This window comes from Eptesicus fuscus, chromosome 2 (assembly GCF_027574615.1).
Source record: "Eptesicus fuscus isolate TK198812 chromosome 2, DD_ASM_mEF_20220401, whole genome shotgun sequence".
Classification (NCBI taxonomy): domain Eukaryota; kingdom Metazoa; phylum Chordata; class Mammalia; order Chiroptera; family Vespertilionidae; genus Eptesicus; species Eptesicus fuscus.
Genome location: NC_072474.1, coordinates 93,541,616 through 93,559,748, shown reverse-complemented (window position 1 = coordinate 93,559,748; position 18,133 = coordinate 93,541,616). Strand labels below are relative to the sequence as shown.

At 44.7% G+C, this 18,133-nt stretch overlaps 1 protein-coding gene across 1 annotated transcript in view; it reads right to left on the bottom strand.

Moving 5' to 3' along the window:
• Positions 1 to 17,866, bottom strand: part of RFC1 (replication factor C subunit 1) — a 76,009-nt gene extending 58,143 nt beyond the window's left edge. The window contains exon 1 of the mRNA XM_008140222.3: positions 17,761 to 17,866. Within this exon, the coding sequence (XP_008138444.2) occupies positions 17,761 to 17,763 (3 nt within the window). The 5' untranslated portion in view covers positions 17,764 to 17,866. The remainder of the gene's footprint in view (positions 1 to 17,760) is intronic.
• Positions 17,867 to 18,133: the final 267 nt, after the last annotated feature.

Genomic DNA, 18,133 nt, shown 5'->3' with positions numbered 1-18,133 from the left:
ATCCTTTCCCTTTAGTCTGCCCTACGGCCCCACACTCCCCATGCCTTATCCCTGATGGCAGCAGAAGAGTTAAAGAAATCACAGTTGATCCAACTCAACACACACTAAAAATCTAAGCTTTTGGAAAAGAATTTTCATCAGAATGAAAGCCATTTTACTCGTACCTTTTTAGTATTACCTCTAATGTGAGCAGCCATCTTGTGTATAAACATCTAAAAGGCAAAGGTCGCCACTCTGGCCTTACTTTATAGAATGTGACTTCACCTTAGTCTTCAATTAACGTTTTCTGTTTAGTATTCCAGGTCTTCAAAGATTTAAAAAACTGTTGAAGAACAAGTCCAGTGCCTAATCATATTCCCAAATAATGAATCTAAACAGCAGGAAAAGGCATAAAATTTTGAATTTACTTTTACAATCTTGGCAAAGAGAAGGCCTTCCAAGCAAAACATCAAGGCTAGAGACCATCCATAAAAACAGATCTGACTACATAAAAATAAAACAAAAGATGCCATAAACAAAGTTAAAATACAAGCAACTAATTTGAAAATGTCTACAAACATCCATATATATAAAAGGCTAATATGCAAAATATCACCTCGGGAGTTTGACCAGGAGACAGGGAGTTTGATTGCTCGCTATGACATGTGCTGACCACCAAGGGGCAGTGTGGAATAAAAGGAGGCCCCAGCTGGCAGCCGGCAGCCAGGGAAGGAAGGCCCCTGCCAGCAGCTGGAAGGCCCTGATCAGCCCTGATCACCGGCCAGGCCTAGGGACCCCACATGAGCACAAATTTCGTGCACCAGGACTCTAGTGTTATATATAAAAGGGTTCCTACAAATCAATAAAAGATAAACCAATAAAAAATAAATAAAAGCTACTAATAGGCAAATTATAAAAGAAATGTAAATATCCAACATAAAAAAGATGCTCAACTTCACAAAAAATAAACAGATAAATTAAAACTGGATTACTTTTCTCTAAGTTTTAAAAGACTGATAATGCCCAAACTTGTCATGAATGTTGGAAAACAGACGTTCACACACTACAAATGCTGATAAAAGTAAAAATTGGTGCAACCTTCTCAGAAGACAATCCAGCAATATTATCAAAATTATAAATATGCACACCCTTTGTCTCAATATTCCATTTCTAAAAGAAATGGTAAAAGAAATACTTGTATTTGGTGAAACCAAAAGAGAGTTAATAATTAACTCTTCTTACTTCTTAATTTAACAAACTGGTCAGTTCAAAGAATGCAAAAAATGTAGGCAAAGATCACATAAAGTGAAAACAAATTTTAGCAGAGATAGCTAATAATAAGTTTTTCGTGATTTTACTTAGAGCTATTGGACATAGATTTATCTCTTTTGATGATCATATATAGTAAACGGGGCAAATATAATGACACATCTCCATTTTATATATAAGTGGAACTATAAGTCAAAACACACACACAGGCGTTTTGTGTTTTGCCACTTATTACTGATGAATTACTTGATTTCTCTGCCCCTTTGTTTCCTCGTGTTGCCACCTGCTGCAGTGGATCCCTATGGAAATTAAAGGTGGCCCACCAAAACCTCCAGAATGAAACCTGATCCTCCTATTCCAAATCTTTTTCATAGTTTTCAACTTGACCACGCCTGCCCCTTCACAGTTGTCCTGTAATTCTAAGGATCCATACAAAACTAGCCATCCCTCTACAATTAGGAACATTGCCTTTCCCTTCTGATTATTTCTGATACATTTGATCCTGTATGCTTACAGACAGGCACTGTGCCAGGGACTTAAGATGGGAACAGGAAATAACACTCATGGAGCTACCTGGGTGACAAATTAGTATATAAAGAATTAAGTATGGAACAGTCCTAAGGGCTAATCACAAGACTAAGAGCAATAGAAGCACCTGACACAGAGTGCCTCAGGGACAGCTTCTCAAAAAAGCCAACACCAAGAAATCAGTATGGAGGGTTCTCAAAAAGTAAAAAATACAACTACCATATGACCTGGCAATCCCTCTTCCGGTGTTTATCCAAAGAAATCCAAAGCGCTAGTTCAAAACGATATATGCACCCCTATATTCATTGCAGCTACATTTATAATAGGCAAGATATGGAAGGCATGAAAGTGTCCATAGATAGATAACTGGATAAAGATGTGGTACATATATAAAATAAAATATTACTTGGCTATAAAAAGAATGAAATTTTACGACTGCAACAACAGATGGACCTAGAGAATATTATTCTAAATGAAATAAGTCAGAGTAAGACAAATACCATATAATTTCACTTATATGTGGAATCTAAACAAATCAAACAAATAAACTCATAGATACAGAGAAAAACTGATGCTTGCCAAGTGGAAGGGAGTACTGGGGGGCTACGTGAAAAAGGTGAGGGGACTAAGAAGTTCAAATCGGCAGATACAAAATAGTCACGGGGATGTAAAGTACAGCTTAGGGAATAGAGAACACAGTCAATAATATTGTAATAACTATGTATGGTTTCAGGTGGGTACTAGACTTATTAGGGGAATCATTTAAGTTATACATATGTCTAACCACTATGCTATACACCTGAAACCAATATAATATTGAATGCCAATCGTAACTGGGGGAAAAAAATGTATTAAAAAAAAAAAGGAGCCCTAGCTGGTTTGGCTCAGTGGATAGAGTGTCGGCCTGCGGAATGAAGGGTCCCAGGTTTGATTCTAATCAAGGGTACATATCTGGGTTGCAGGCTTGATCCCCAGTAGGGGTAGTGCAGGAGGCAGCCAATCAATGATTCTCTCTCATCATTGATGTTTCTATCTCTCTCTCCCTCTCCCTTCTTCTCTAAAAATCAATGAAAATGTATTTTAAAAAAAAATAAACGGGCCCGGGACGCTGGGGACGCCGCCGCAGCGGCGGCGCCCGGAGCCCGGCGGCCTCCCAGCACCCGTCCCCGCCGCGCAGCCCCCGCGCGCCTGGTGCCGCCCTCTCCGTGCCACCCGGGCGCCCTCTCCGTGCACTTCCCGGCGGCGCTAGACTTCAGTAGAGTTGACTGAATTCAAGGGATTAAGAAGTATAAATTGGGGGGACGCCGCGGCGGCGACGTCCGGAACACGGCGATGGCGGTGCCTGGAGCTCGGCGGCCGCCCAGCGCCCGTCCCAGCCGCGCGGCCCTCGCGCGCCTGGTTCCGCGGGACGCGCGCACTGCGCACCGGACGGAGGCCCGGGCGCCCTTTCCGTGCACCTCCCGGCGGCGCTAGACTTCAGTAGAGTTGACTGAAATGAAGGGATTAAGAAGTACAAATTGAGAAGTTTGAAAAAGATGGCGGCGGAGGTTAAAGGCTGTTCTGTTGCCTCGCACCCAGCGAAATCGGAGGGGATGAGGTGTGGAGGTGCGTGGGTCTGGCTGGTGGCGGGGGAAAGGGGCTTTTGTTCCAAACCTAAGGGAGATTAGCTCTCCATCACCCTGAAACCCATCTTCTGGCAAACCCCGGGAGACCCAGATGCCTGCGGGGAGAGGCGGGACTCTTGCAGAGGTGCGCCCAGCAATCAGTGTTTGCTGCGCTGGAGTGCGGAACGAGGGGACTTAGATACATGGAAGGCAGAAGGACCAGACTCACAGCCATCGAGGCTCGCCGCACCATGGCCTGTTGGCGCCCTGAGACCCCGCCCCGCCCTGGGACCCGCCCCGCACGTTTTGAAGACCTGCCCCGCAAGTCTTGCAGGCACACCTGCGCCCCAAGCAACGGCTTATGCATGTGGGTGGCCTGCCCTCTGGCAGCAGACCAGATGATCTGCTGTTCTAGTCGGACTGCTCCAGGGCCACTCAGACAGGAGGAAGAAACTACAGTTTTTGCTGTAATCCTTGCTGAGTGCCTAAGGCAGTAGCTGATCTACACCCCATTGGAGACCCAGAAACGAGGGCATCTAGTGGTCTGTGGGAGATGACACCAGATTTCAACCACGTGCATAAGGGACACATTCAACGGGAATATTCAGTGAGCGACAAAGCTTTGCTGCACCAAGACCCGGCCCATAAACGTGTCTCCTGCACAGCAACTCTTCCTTTATAGACAAAGAGCACCCCCCCAGTGACACCAACAACAATCAAGACTTAACTATACAAAGGAGGACCAAGATGGAGGCATAGGGCGGAAGCCTGATTGTTGCCTACCACAACAACTTTGAGACTACGACAAGAGAGCAGAGCAGACACCATCCAAGACCACCATAGGGCTGGCTGAGTAGATGCTCTACAACTAGAATAAAAGAGGGGTATGTGGGATGATGCTGATGCCGGTGACCCAAAGACCACACTTTAAGAACTACAGCTCAGGCGACACAAAAGAACTATGGCTCAGGCGATACAACAGCGGCCTGGAACGTGCTCGGCGCAGTTCCCCCGGCGGTCTCCGGCTGAGGGGACGGCTCCACTGGCAGCCAAGCACGGACAGTCGAGCCCCTATGAGACATGGGGTGGGGGACTCCGCGCTTGCTGACCTCTGAGTCCGTCAATAATCTCAACGCCCCGGAAGCGGCCAGGTGTGCATGCTCGGCGACCGGCCACCGATGCAGACCCAAGGGCCGACGCAGCGACGCCAGACTGGCCCACCGCCATGCACCGGGTGCACCGGAGCTTCGCCGAGCCGCCGCCCGACGAGTTCTGCAGCAGCCATACTGGAGCTCTGGAAGGATGGCCAGGGGAATTGCTGAGGGGGGATTGACCGGCAGGAATTGGGATCGGGAAGACGGGGCCCCGCTGAGACCCGGGTGCGGGCGGGGTTGCGCGCCTCTGGGCTCGGGTGTGGTCACACGCCTCTGGGTATAAGTGAGGCCTCACGTCCCTGGGTCTAGGTGAGGCCACATGCCCCTGGGTCCAGGTGAGGCCGGACTCCGGGTCCGGGTGAGGCCAAGTGCCCCTGGACCCGGATGACGCTGGATCCCGTGCCCGGGCGAGGCCAAGCGCCCCTGGGTCTGGGAGAGCCCACACACCCCTGGGTCCAGGCGAGACCATGTGTCCCTGGATCCGGGTGAGGCCGCGTGCACCTAGGCCCGGGTGAGCCCAAGTGGCCCTGGGTCCGGGCGAGACCATGCGTCCCTGGATCCGGATGAGGCCTCGTGCACCTAGGCCCGGGTGAGCCCAAGTGGCCCTGGGTCTGGGAGAGGCCAAGCGTCCCTGGGTCCGGGTGAGACCGTGTGTCCCTGGATCCAGGTGAGGCCTTGTGCACCTAGGCCCGGGTGAGCCCAAGTGGCCCTGGGTCTGGGAGAGGCCAAGCGTCCCTGGGTCCGGGTGAGACCATGTGTCCCTGGATCCAGATGAGGCCTCGTGCACCTAGGCTCGGGTGAGCCCAAGTGGCCCTGGGTCTGGGAGAGGCCAAGCGTCCCTGGGTCCGGGTGAGACCATGCGTCCCTGGATCCGGATGAGGCCTCGTGCACCTAGGCCCGGGTGAGCCCAAGTGGCCCTGGGTCTGGGAGAGGCCAAGCGTCCCTGGGTCCGGGTGAGACCATGTGTCCCAGGATCTGGGTGAGGCCTCGTGCACCTAGGCCCGGGTGAGCCCAAGTGGCCCTGGGTCTGGGAGAGGCCAAGCGTCCCTGGGTCCGGGTGAGACCATGTGTCCCTGGATCCGGGTGAGGCCTCGTGCACCTAGGCCCGGGTGAGCCCAAGTGGCCCTGGGTCGGGGAGAGGCCAAGCGTCCCTGGGTCCGGGTGAGACCATGTGTCCCTGGATCCGGGTGAGGCCTCGTGCACCTAGGCCCGGGTGAGCCCAAGTGGCCCTGGGTCCTGGAGAGGCCAAGCGTCCCTGGGTCCGGGTGATACCATGTGTCCCAGGACCGGGTGAGGCCTCGTGCACCTAGGCCCGGGTGAGCCCAAGTGGCCCTGGGTCCTGGAGAGGCCAAGCGTCCCTGGATCCGGGTGAGACCATGCGTCCCTGGATCTGGGTGAGGCCTCGTGCACCTAGGCCCGGGTGAGCCCAAGTGGCCCTGGGTTTGGGAGAGGCCAAGCATCCCTGGGTCCGGGTGATACCATGTGTCCCAGGACCGGGTGAGGCCTCGTGCACCTAGGCCCGGGTGAGCCCACGTGGCCCTGGGTCTGGGAGAGGCCAAGCGTCCCTGGGTCCGGGTGAGACCATGCGTCCCTGGATCCGGATGAGGCCTCGTGCACCTAGGCCCGGGTGAGCCCAAGTGGCCCTGGGTCTGGGAGAGGCCAAGCATCCCTGGGTCCGGGTGAGACCATGTGTCCCTGGATCCGGGTGAGGCCTCGCGCACCTAGGCCCGGGTGAGCCCAAGTGGCCCTGGGTCTGGGAGTGGCCAAACGTTCCTGGGTCTGGGTGAGACCATGTGTCCCTGGATCCGAGTGAGGCCTCGTGAACCTAGGCCCGGGTGAGGCCACGTGCCCCTGGGTCTGGGTGAGACCATGTGTCCCTGGGTCTGGGTGAGACCATGCGTCCCTGGATCCGGATGAGGCCTCGTGCACCTAGGCCAGGGTGAGCCCAAGTGGCCCTGAGTCTGGGAGAGGCCAAGCGTCCCTGGGTCCGGGAGACACCATGTGTCCCTGGATCCAGGTGAGGCCTTGTGCAACTAAGCCCGGGTGAGGCCACGTGCCCCTGGGTCTGGGAGAGGCCAAGCGTCCCTGGGTACGGGTGAAGCCAGATCCTGGGTCCGGGTGAGGCCGTGCACCCCTGGATCCATCCGGGTGAGGCTGGGTCCCAGGCCCGGGTGAGACCACGCGCCCCTTGGGTATGGGTGAGGCCACGTGCCCCTTAGTCCGGGTGACGCCGTGCCCCTGGGTTCGGCCGAGACCAAACCAGAGGGAGTCGGACCTCCATTACCACCATTTGTCCACCATCCAGAGCTGAGGGGTCAGTGCTGACATGTACACATAAGGAACTACTGGACATCGAAATTGGGTCTCAAAAGAACTGTTGGTCCAGGGGGAAGCTCGCTACAGATTGATTCATTTGCCTGTCAGCATAAATATTATTGCTCGTCTCACATTCAGTTCTTATTAGTATATATCTAGTGACATTTGATCTCGTTCATCTAGAGGAAATGATGAACAACATAGACTGAGGAACAAGAACAGAACCAGAAGCAAGGAGGCATCGATCGGACTATCGGGCCTCAGAGGGAGGATAGGGGAGGGTAGGGGGAGGGTGGGGGGAGGGGGAGAGTTCAACCAAAGGACCTGTATGCATGCATATAAGCCTATCCAACGGTTAAGTTCAACAGGGGATTGGGGCATGCGTGGGGAGAGGGGTGGGATGGGAATGGGGGGATGAGGACAAATATGTGACACCTTAATCAATAAAGAAATTAAAAAAATAAAAAATAAAAAAATAAAATAAAATAAAATAAAATAAAATAAAAAAAAATAAACGGAACCAAGGAACCTGCTCTGGGTCCTAAAATGATTGTAAGATACTTTTGATAGTCACAGAAATCTAAAATTAAATACACTGCTATAAGTTCCATAAAGCAGGCTTGTCTATCTTACCACTATATCTCAGGCACAGGGCAGCACCTCAGATGACTAAACGCTTAATTAATATTCATTGAACACATGAGCAATTATTCCTGAGGTCACTGACCTTCACACCTGGGCTCAGAGATATTCTTAATTATGTAAAATAAAATTCATGGTAGATTTGTTTTTAAAGATTGTATATTAAAAGAATCTTTCATTAGGATTAAATTTTTGCTGTGATTTTACCAATTGCTTTAAGAAAGTTTAAGTATTAAACTAACACTTATTGTGTATTATTTCTGAAGTAAATTATTAAAGTTGACTTATAATTGATCCTTATAATATGGACTCTTGTCATATTACTATATTGTGGCTACAAAAACCAAAATACTTTCACTTTTAGTAGGATACTTCCTCTTCTTAAAATTTGTTTTTAGTCAAAGAAATTTTTTTTTAGAAAAATCAGAAATATCTCTTTATAAAATCACTATTAATGATAAGTAAAGTCAAACACAGGCCTCAAGAACTTATCTAAGGAAGATACCTGCAAGTGAAAAAAGAAGTGCAGTTTGAATAATCTTTGAATAACAGTTTCAAGCTGAAAATAATTTTAAGGGCCTGCATCAACTTCCTCCATTCAATCATTCACTTATTCATTCACCAAATATTTAGTGAGAACCTTTTTTGGGCTGAGAACTATTCTTTGTGCTTGGAATAAACAAAACGGCAAAAATCTCTGTTCTCATGGAGCTTTCATTCTATTTTCCGCTTCTGGTCTTTCTGCCTTTAGAAAGTGAGGCAGAACATAAGAAATAAAGAACAGACCAAATAAAGCACAGCGGGGGAACAGGAATGGGGACTGGATGATTCTGGGGAGTACAGTGAATAGAAACCGCTTCTCTTGCTTGCTCTGTAATCTATTCAGTATACCTCAGAGGCTGCTCCCAGGATAATGAAAGACCCATTTTCATTCTTACTTGTGTCAAGATAGATGTGTAAGATTCTGAAGTTATAATATTTATATCATGAGCCTTAAACTACTCTTTCAGTGAAATACTGTATCACAAAAAGTTTTCAGGTACCTGATCAAAAAATATAAAACTGGCAAAATTAAACAGAAAATATTTATCTAATTTAGGTTTAAAATAAATAAGTTCTTCAAACCTCCTTGGGATAACTGAAGCGTTTGAAACTGTTTATGCCCTATCTAATAGTTTATTTCAGCCTTTTGACATTTTCACCAAGGCTAATGTACTATGATTACGGTTTTTATTCATCAAGAAATCAAATTTTACAACTGACTCCTGGATCTTAAAAAATCATATTTAAACTACTCAAATAAATGTTGAATTTTTTTTTCAATCCTCACCCAAGGATATTTTTTTAATTGATTTTTAGAGAGAGAGGAAGGGAGAAGGAAAGAGAGAAACATGAATCAGTTGCCTCCCCTACGTGCCCCAGCCAGGGATCAAACCCGCAACCTGGGTATGTGCCCTGACCAGAAATCGAAACCACGAACCTTCAGTGAACAGGACGACACTCAAACCAACTGAACCACACAGGCCAGGGTTGAACATTGAAATTAAGCTCACATCAAAAATACTAGTAGACCTACAACTTAATAGAGTAAATACTGTATTTCTCTAGGCTAATTATTCATTGTCATTAAATGTTCAACAGCTCAGACATAAAGTCATGCAGAAAGGATTAGAGGTGTTTTTATACCAGTAAGTTTTATATTCTAGTTCATTCCTTTTTTTGGCATTACAGTTTATTTGTACTTATTCATTCATTTACTGAAAATGTGCCATGTGCCAGGCACTATACAGCAATTGCCTATCCTTGTGGCCCCTATCTTTGCCGAGCTTATATGCTAGTATAGAAAGCTGTCAATAACAGGTTGCCTATTTATTAAAAATATGCCAAACTGTGTGCCAAGGAAGCAAAGTAGGTCTTTTCACTAACCATACCAGTCATTTTTATACAGTTCTGTATTCCGGACCTCCTCTGAGCTCCATCACGTAACATCTACTCGATACATCGCTGTCCAAATGTCCAAAGGTCCATCCAACTCCTAACATCCAAAACTAAGCTCATATTCCGCCAAGACATGTTTCTATTCCCTTATTCCCAACCTCACACATAGTACAATCATTCACCCAAAACAGAAAATGAGCACTGCTTTTCCTCCTAGCTCTGACCCTCTACCTAGTCATCCTATCTAACCTATGTCCCAAATACTGCTGTCCTCTTCCCTCTGTTTCCATTGCCCCTGCCCTGATTCAGGGCTCCATTTATTTATATAGCAAATCCTTACCTAAATAAATGATTTAAGTGCCTTTAAAAAATTAATTATGCCCTAACTGGTTTGGTTCAGTGGACAGAGTGTCGGCCTGCGGACTGAAGGGTCCCGGGTTCAATTCGGGTCAAGGACACATGCCCAGGTTGTGGGCTCGATCCCCAGTAGGTGTCATGCAGGAGGCAGCCAATCAATGATTTCTCTCATCATTGATGTTTCTATCTCTCTCTTCTCCCTTCCTCTCTGAAATCAATAAAAATATTTTTAAATTAACTTATTTAATTCACAAAACCCTACGAAGTTTTTTAACCTCAATTTACAGATGAGAAAATTAATAATGCCAACAATACATTCTCCAGTAAAAGTTTTGAAATTTAAGTTGCTCCTAAATGTAAGCAAAAAGACTCTTGCATTTTCCTACCCTAAGGTGCAACTAACAATTCTACAACACTGTCAGAGAGAAGCAATGCCCATTAAGTGACCCAAATGCAATATTAATAAACATGTGCCAAGACAAAGTACCAGACTTTTCCAAGTACTCAGAAAAACAAATTTTCAAAAGTCTGTTATCCAAGGACTTAAACATAAAACGGAAAACCATAAAAATCTTAGAAAAATCCATAGACAGCAAAATATCAGACATATGTCGTAGCAATATCTTTACCGATACAGCTCCTAGGACAATGGAAACTAAGAAGAAAATAAACAACTGGGACTACATCAAAATAAAAAGCTTCTGCACAGTAAAAGAAACCATCAACAAAACAACAAGAAAGCCCACTGCATGGGAGAACTTATTTACCAATGTTATCTTCGATAAGGGCTTAATCTCCAAAAATTTACTGGGAACTCATACAACTTAACAAAAGGAAGATAAACAATCCAATAAAAAAATGGGCAAAGGACCTAAATAGACACTTTTTAAAAGAGGACATACAGAAGGCCAAGAGAGATAATGAAAACACTAGAGGCCCAATGCACGAAATTCATGTAAGGGGCTCGGCCCTCGCAGCCCTGGCTTCATCTGGAAGGTTGTTCTGCTGTTCTGTTTAATTAGCATATTAGCTCTTTATTATATAGGATTCTCAAAGTCACTAATCATCTGAGAGATGCAAATCAAAATGACAATGAGATACCATCTCACACCTGTCAGAATGGCTATCATCAACAAATCAACAAATGACAAATGCTGGAGAGGATGCGGAGAAAAAGGAACCCTTATGCACTGCTGGTGGGAATGCAGACTGGTGCAGCCACTGTGGAGAACAGTATGGAGTTTCCTCAAAAAATTAAAAATGGAACTCCCATTTGACCCTGTAATCCCACTTCTAGGAATATATCCCAAGAGATCAGAAACACCAATCAGAAAGGATATATGCACCCCTATATTCATAGCAGCACAATTTACAATAGCTAAGATTTGGAAAGAGCCTACGTGCCCATCAACAGATGAGTGGATTAAAAAACTGTGGTACATCTACACAATGGAATACTATGCTGCTGTAAAAAAGGAACTCACCATTTGCAACAGCATGGATGGACCTAGAGAGCATTAGGCTAAGCGAAATAAGCCAGTCAGAGAAAGATAAATACCACATGATCTCACTCATTTGTGGAATATAGTGAAGAACATAAACTGATAAACAAAAATAGAGCCAGAGTCATAGAAGCATCAAACAGATGATCCAACTTAAGAGGGAAGTGGGGAGGAGGGGGTGTTAAGAGATCAACCAAAGGACTTGTATGCATGCATATAAGCATAACCAATGGACACAGACAGTAGGGGAGTGAAGGCATGTGCTAGGAAGTGGGAATGGCTCCTCAATCCACACTGAGGAAAGCTATCAAAATATCTTTAATTTCAAAAGGCCAAAGTACAAATGTTGATATATATTTATTCTGACATATAACCAAACAGCTCTAATTACTTTTTTAGACTGCTAATGTCCTCAATCAATAAATAAATTATACTTATCAAAATGCAAAAAAAGAAAGCAAATTATGTCACTGTCTTCATTTACCTTTGAAGAATACAGGACTTTATACAAAGTAAGTACTGCAGTGCTCTGAAGATTAGTTGCCAAAATATTATATTTCAGTTTTTATTTTTCTATTTTGAGAACAAAGAATTATAAAAGTTTGATTGTTTTTACATAGTTTATAAAAGTTTGATTGTTTTTACCAAATCCACAAGCAAAACTGATTAGCAACAACACATTTCATAAAATCTATCCAAATGCAAAAATTTTTTATCTTAAAAACCACCAAAATGCTAAATTATATCTAATATATTTTTCTGATATAACCAGTAGCAGCAAAGCAGAGACAAATTATGAGAAATAATTTTAAATTATTTAAAATTATGTTAAGACCTTATACTTTGAAAGCAAAAACCTGTTGGAATGCTTTCGCATCACGTTAGGAATAAGGCATGCCTTTTGTCACTTCTAACCAACATTGTACAAGTTCTAGCAAAAGCAAGTAGGCAAGAAAAAAAAGAGAATAAAATAAAAAGCCTTTAGATTGGACAAGAAGTAAAATTATCTCTATTTGCAGATGAAATAATCTTATATATAAACAAATCCACTTTAAAAACCATTAGAATTACTAAATGAGTTCAATAAGGTTGCAGGATGTAAGATCAACATACAAAAGTCAACTGTATTTCTAAACTCTTGCAATGAACAATTCAAAAGTGAAATTATAAAAACAATTCCATATACAGTATCATCAAAAAGAACAAAATACAGCCCAGCTGGCATGGCTCAGTGGTTGAGCATCAACCTATGAACCAGGAAGTCATGGTTCAATTCCCTGTCAGGGTACATGCCCTGATTGTGGGCTCAGTCCCCAGTGTGGGGCGTGCAGGAGGCAGCTGATCAATTATCTTTCTCATCACTGATGTTTCTTCTCTCTCTCTCTCCCTTCCTTTCTGAAATCAATAAAAATATTTTTTAAAAAGAACAAACACAGAAATAAACTTTAAAAAAAGAAGTATAAAAGACATACTCTAAAACTATAAAACATTGTTTAAAGAAATTAAAGAAGATCTAAATAAATGGAAAGATATCCCATGTTCATGGATCACAAGACTTAATACTGTTAAGATGGCAATACTCCCCAAATTGATTTACAGATTCAAAACAATTAGTATCAAAATCCCAGCTGGGTTCTCTGCTGATTTTAGAATTAATATTGAAATTAAGGGGCCCAGAATAAGCAAAACAATCTTGAAAAAAGGAATAAAGTTGGAAGACTCACATTTCCCAATTTCAAAACTTATCACAAAGCTACAATAGTAAAGACAGTGTATTGTTAGGATAGACATACAGATCAATGAAATAGAATTCAGAATCCAGAAAAAAACAACCCTCACACTTTAATGGTCAACTGATTTTTTACCATTAAAAGGATGCCAAGATAAATCAATGGGAAAAGAATAGTGTGAAAATGGTGCTGGGGCAAGTAGATATGCAAAAGAATAAACTTGGATGGATCACTACTTCATACTATATACAAAAATTAACTCATAATGAATTAAAATCCTAAATGTATGAGCTAAAACTATAAAACTCTTAGAAGAAAACATAGGCATAAATATTCATGACCTTGGATTAGGCAATAGTTTCTTAGCTATGAAACCAAAAGCTCTAAGGAAGTGATGACTGAGACTTGAATGAAAAAGGCAGAGATATGCAAGGATCTGGGGGAAGGGTATTCAAAGGAGAAAACAGCAAGAACAAAAACCAAGACAGGGACAGCTTAATATACCCAAAAAACAGAGAGATGAGATCACAGAGGCAGGTAGGGACCTTACAGGCCAAGCACCAGTATATATGACAAAAGCTGCATTACAATAGGGTCACAGCACTTCTCCAGGAGGAGCATTCACATAATAAACTAAGATGTGAGAGGTGTCCCCTAGAGGGGCAAGGAAACAGATCAAATTACAATGTATTTTTATTTACCTGACAACTCTTCAAAAAGGCTATCCCATAAGTCTCCTGTGTATTTAATTAAACCTTATTTCTATATTTTCAATAAATACTTATACCAGCCAATGAAAATTATATATACTGACTTCTTAAAAATGGCATCTCTTGGGTTTTATTTGCATTTTGACCAATTAATTAAATCCTCATAGCAATCCAAATTGTTTACATGGCTTCTTATTTTACAACCATACCTCAGAGATATTGTGGGTTCAGTTCCCGACCACCACAATAAATTATCACAATAAAGCAAGTCGTAATCTTTTTGCTGGTGGAGGGTGTTGCCTTCGATTTGTAAAAAAAACAACATCTATCAAGTGCCATATAGCAAAGCATAAAAAAAACGAGCTATGTCTATATTCTTATTTTCAATTTTACTTCACTTCCTTTAAATAGACATTATATTCATATGTTTCAAAAAGGATAAGAAGGCTCCCTCCCACCTTTCCTCTGACACAAACTTCCCATCTTTGCAGGCAACAAGTGTTATGTATTAATTGTGTATTCTTCCTGAGAGATTTTATCTTCAAACAAGTATGTATATACTAGAGGCCTCGTGCACGAAATTCATTCCTCAGCCTGGCCTGCACCCTCTCCATTCCAGGACCCCTCAAGGGATGTCCGATGGCCAGTTTAGGCGGCCGTCGGACATCCCTCTCACAATCCAGGACCACTGGCTCCTAACCGTTCACCTGCCTGCCTGCCTTATTGCCCCTAACCACTCTGCCTGCCTGGTTGCCCCTAACTGCCCTCCCCTGCTGGCCTGGTCGCCCCTAACTGCCCTCCCCTGCCAGCCTGGTCACCCCTAACTGTCCTCCTCTATCGACCTGATCTCCCCTAACTGCTCTCCCCTGCCGGCCTGGTCACCCCAATAGCCTCTGCCTCGGCCCCCACCACTGTGGCTTTGTCCAGAAGGATGTCTGGAAGATGTCCAGTCTAATTAGCATATTGCCCTTTTATTAGTATAGATTCTTTTCTCTCGTTTACTGCATAAAGTTGTAGCATACTTCACGTATTTTCTGAGCCTTACTTTTTTCACTGAATTAGCTTGGCAATTGTTTCATAGCAGGCATAAAGTTTTTCCTTTTTTTTTTTAATATGTTCTTATTGATTTCAGAGAGAGGAAGGGAGAGGGAAAGAGTTAGAAACATCAATGATGACAGAGAATCATTGACTGGCTGCCTCCTGCACACCTCCCACTGGGGATTGAGCCCACAACCCAGGCATGTGCCCTGACCAGGAATCAAACCATGACCTCCTGGTTCATGGGTCTACACTCAAGCACTGAGCCACACATGGGATATCAAGCAAGTTTTTCCATTTTTAATGGCTGCATAGTATTCCCGTTTGTAGGTATAGTATTTTATTCTCTTATTGATAACTTCTAATTCAAAAATATTTGAGAAAAAATGCAGTTCCCAGGACAAGAGATGTTAACCTGGTATATATGGAAAGGCTTCAGAAAATATGTAAACCCCCTAAAATAGTATATATATGTACCCATATGCATTTCTGTAGGCCGAATATTTGCATACCATTCAAAATATCAAAGGGACATATGACCCAAACAGAAGTTAAAGACTACTATACTAGAACTGGTATACAAATGTTTAAGATTTTGCTACTTTTTGTACTAGAGACAGGAAAACTAAATTACTTTTTTAAATTGAGTTTGAGAGAGAGAGGATGGGAGAGGAAACTCTAATGTGAGAGCAAGACATGGATAGGCTGCCTCCTTCACGGCCCCCATCAGGGATCAAACCTACAACCCGGGCATGTACCCTGACCAGGAATTGAATCTGGAACCAGAAAGATTAAATTAAGTATCAATATGATCCAAAATTCTTATCTACATTATTGAACATTATTAACTGCTGTTTTCCATTAACAAAGAGCAAAACTGACCAATTTGACTTCTTTTCTTACAAGGGCTTTGTTTTTCATCTGCACCATGAAAAGAAATTCTAAAGAAAAAATAAATGCAATGTAAAGTATCTCTAACAGGTGAAAATGATCAAATGAAAGTTGACTATACAAGCTGTTGTTCATGGTAACTAACAACAGAGGCATCTCTGATGCCCCTTAAACTCTACGTAATATTCCATAAAGAGTCCTTCCTCCCTAGCTGGTTTGGCTCAGTAGATAAAGCACTGGCTTGAAGACTGAAGGGTCCTGGGTTCAATTCCCGTCAAGGGAACATGCCCGGGGTTGGGGGCTCGATCCCCAGTAGGGTGCGTGCAGGAGGCAGCCGGTGAATGATTCTCTCTCATCATGGATTTTTCTCTCTCTCCCTCCCTCTCTCTTACTCTCTGAAATCAATAAAAATATTTTTTTAAAAAAAGAGCCCTAGCCAGTTTGGCTCAGTGGATTGAGCATTGGCCTACAAACTGAAAGGTCTCAGGTTAGATTCCGGTCAAGGGCACATGCCTGGGTCATGGGCTCGATCCCCAGTGGGAGACTTGCAGGAGGCAGCCGAGCCATGATTCTCTCTCATCATGGATGTTTCTATCTCTCTCTCCTTCTTCCTTCCTCTCTGAAATTAATAAAAATATATTTTAAAAAATATATAAATAAAAAATTTTTAAAAAGAGTCCTTCCTGAGTAAATTAGATTATTAGTAGAATGTAAATGTATAATGCCTACCACATGCTAGGCACCAAAATGGAAGCTTCACATATATTATCTTGTTTAATCCTCAAGACAATTATTTAAGGCAGCTGTATTCCTCCCCCCCCCTTTTACAGGTAAGAAGATGGAGACTTAAAGAGTGTCAAGTTAAGCACCAAACCACAAACTGATTAAATGGCACAACACTAAAACATCCCCTCACTCTCACCTTCAAGACTCCAAATCTCATCAACTGTCCACAATACTATAGTGCCTGAAGTATGATCATTTTATGGAGGGGGTATAAACCAGTGGTCAGAAATCCCTAGGTTCTAATTCTAATTAAACAATGTATTAGTTGTTTGACAAATTGTTGAAACTCTGAAAGCCTTCTTTACCATCTATAAAAGTAGATTGCTGTGAGGTTTCAGTGAGAAAAGGTAGTAAAACAAACAGATCACATTCTGACCTGAAGAAGATACTCCAAGGTAGCTATAATCATTATTTTATCCCTCTTGGAGAAGAAACACAGAGCTGCAAGGTTTCCCAATCCAGCATAAAAAATTTCCCCCCACAATGCCGGCATTGTGACAAACTGAAGAATGATTGGAGAGATTATATCTAATTGTTCAGTATATTCTGGTGTAATGAACATCATAAATTGTCCTTTGAATTAAAATATCTCAGCCTGTTTTGACGGCTGCATAATTATTTCACTCTTCATTTAAATGCTTTATGCACAATCATGCACTGAGGTTTCTGGGTTGTTGCTGTGAAGATTTTAACATCAGGTGATAAGCGATGACAGCTGTCAAATGTATTACATCTGTTTTACTCTGAGTCGTCCCCATCCATCCTGGGGGGGAGGGGGGGGGGAATCGTGTTAACCTTTTGACTTGGGTGCACTCATCAAAACAAAACACCCTCCCCATGCCCTAGGTCTCCAAACGCCTGTGTGAGGAGCTCCTGAAACTGATAAAAACAAAGTTGAAGGCCTGAGATAATTTATTCATAAGAAAAAAAAAGTTTGTTACATTCCTTTCCCTTATGACCTAAAAAAGCTTTGAGCGCTTTACCTAGGACCTAAACCCATGTCCGGGGCAATGCTGAGCAGGAAAACAACCGTTCTGCACCCCAAAACCTCCTTCGAGACTCTCTTCCTCCCTCCCTCCCTCCCCCCAAGAGTGGAAAAGAGTGCCACCGCCGCGCAGCCCCGAAAGCCCGGCGCGCTGGCTGCCAAGGGAAGCTGGGCGACCGACGCCCCGTGGGTGGTCCCCTCCGTGCCTGGCTCCCCTCGGAGCCGCGCACCCCGTCCCCCCCGCCCCGCCCCTCCACACCACGAGGGCCCCGTCCACACCCGCCCGCCGTCTCCGGAGCCCCAGAGCCGCACGGCCTCCCCGGGGGCTCACCATCGCAGCCCCAGGACACAGCGCGGGCGGGCGGGCCGGCGGGTTGGGGAATCCGTTACCGGAGCTCGGGACCCATTCGCGCCAACCACTTCTCCCTCGCAGAGGAAGGAGGTGGAGGCGCGGCGCCCGGCGATGACGTCAGAGGCGCGCGGCTTCCCGGCGGTGCGGGCCGCGGCGGGAAGTGCGACGTGGACGCCGGGCGGCGCGGGCGGGCCGCAGCCTCGCGAGGAGCGGCGGGACCCCGCGCAGAGTCGCGCCCTGGGGTTCTGGCGGGGGCGCTCGAGGGGAACTTCCGAGTTCGGCTTCCTGCGGAGGGCGGCTCCCCAGGCCCTCCCGGCCTCGCGTTCGGGGCTGCGCTGCCCCCCACAGTAGC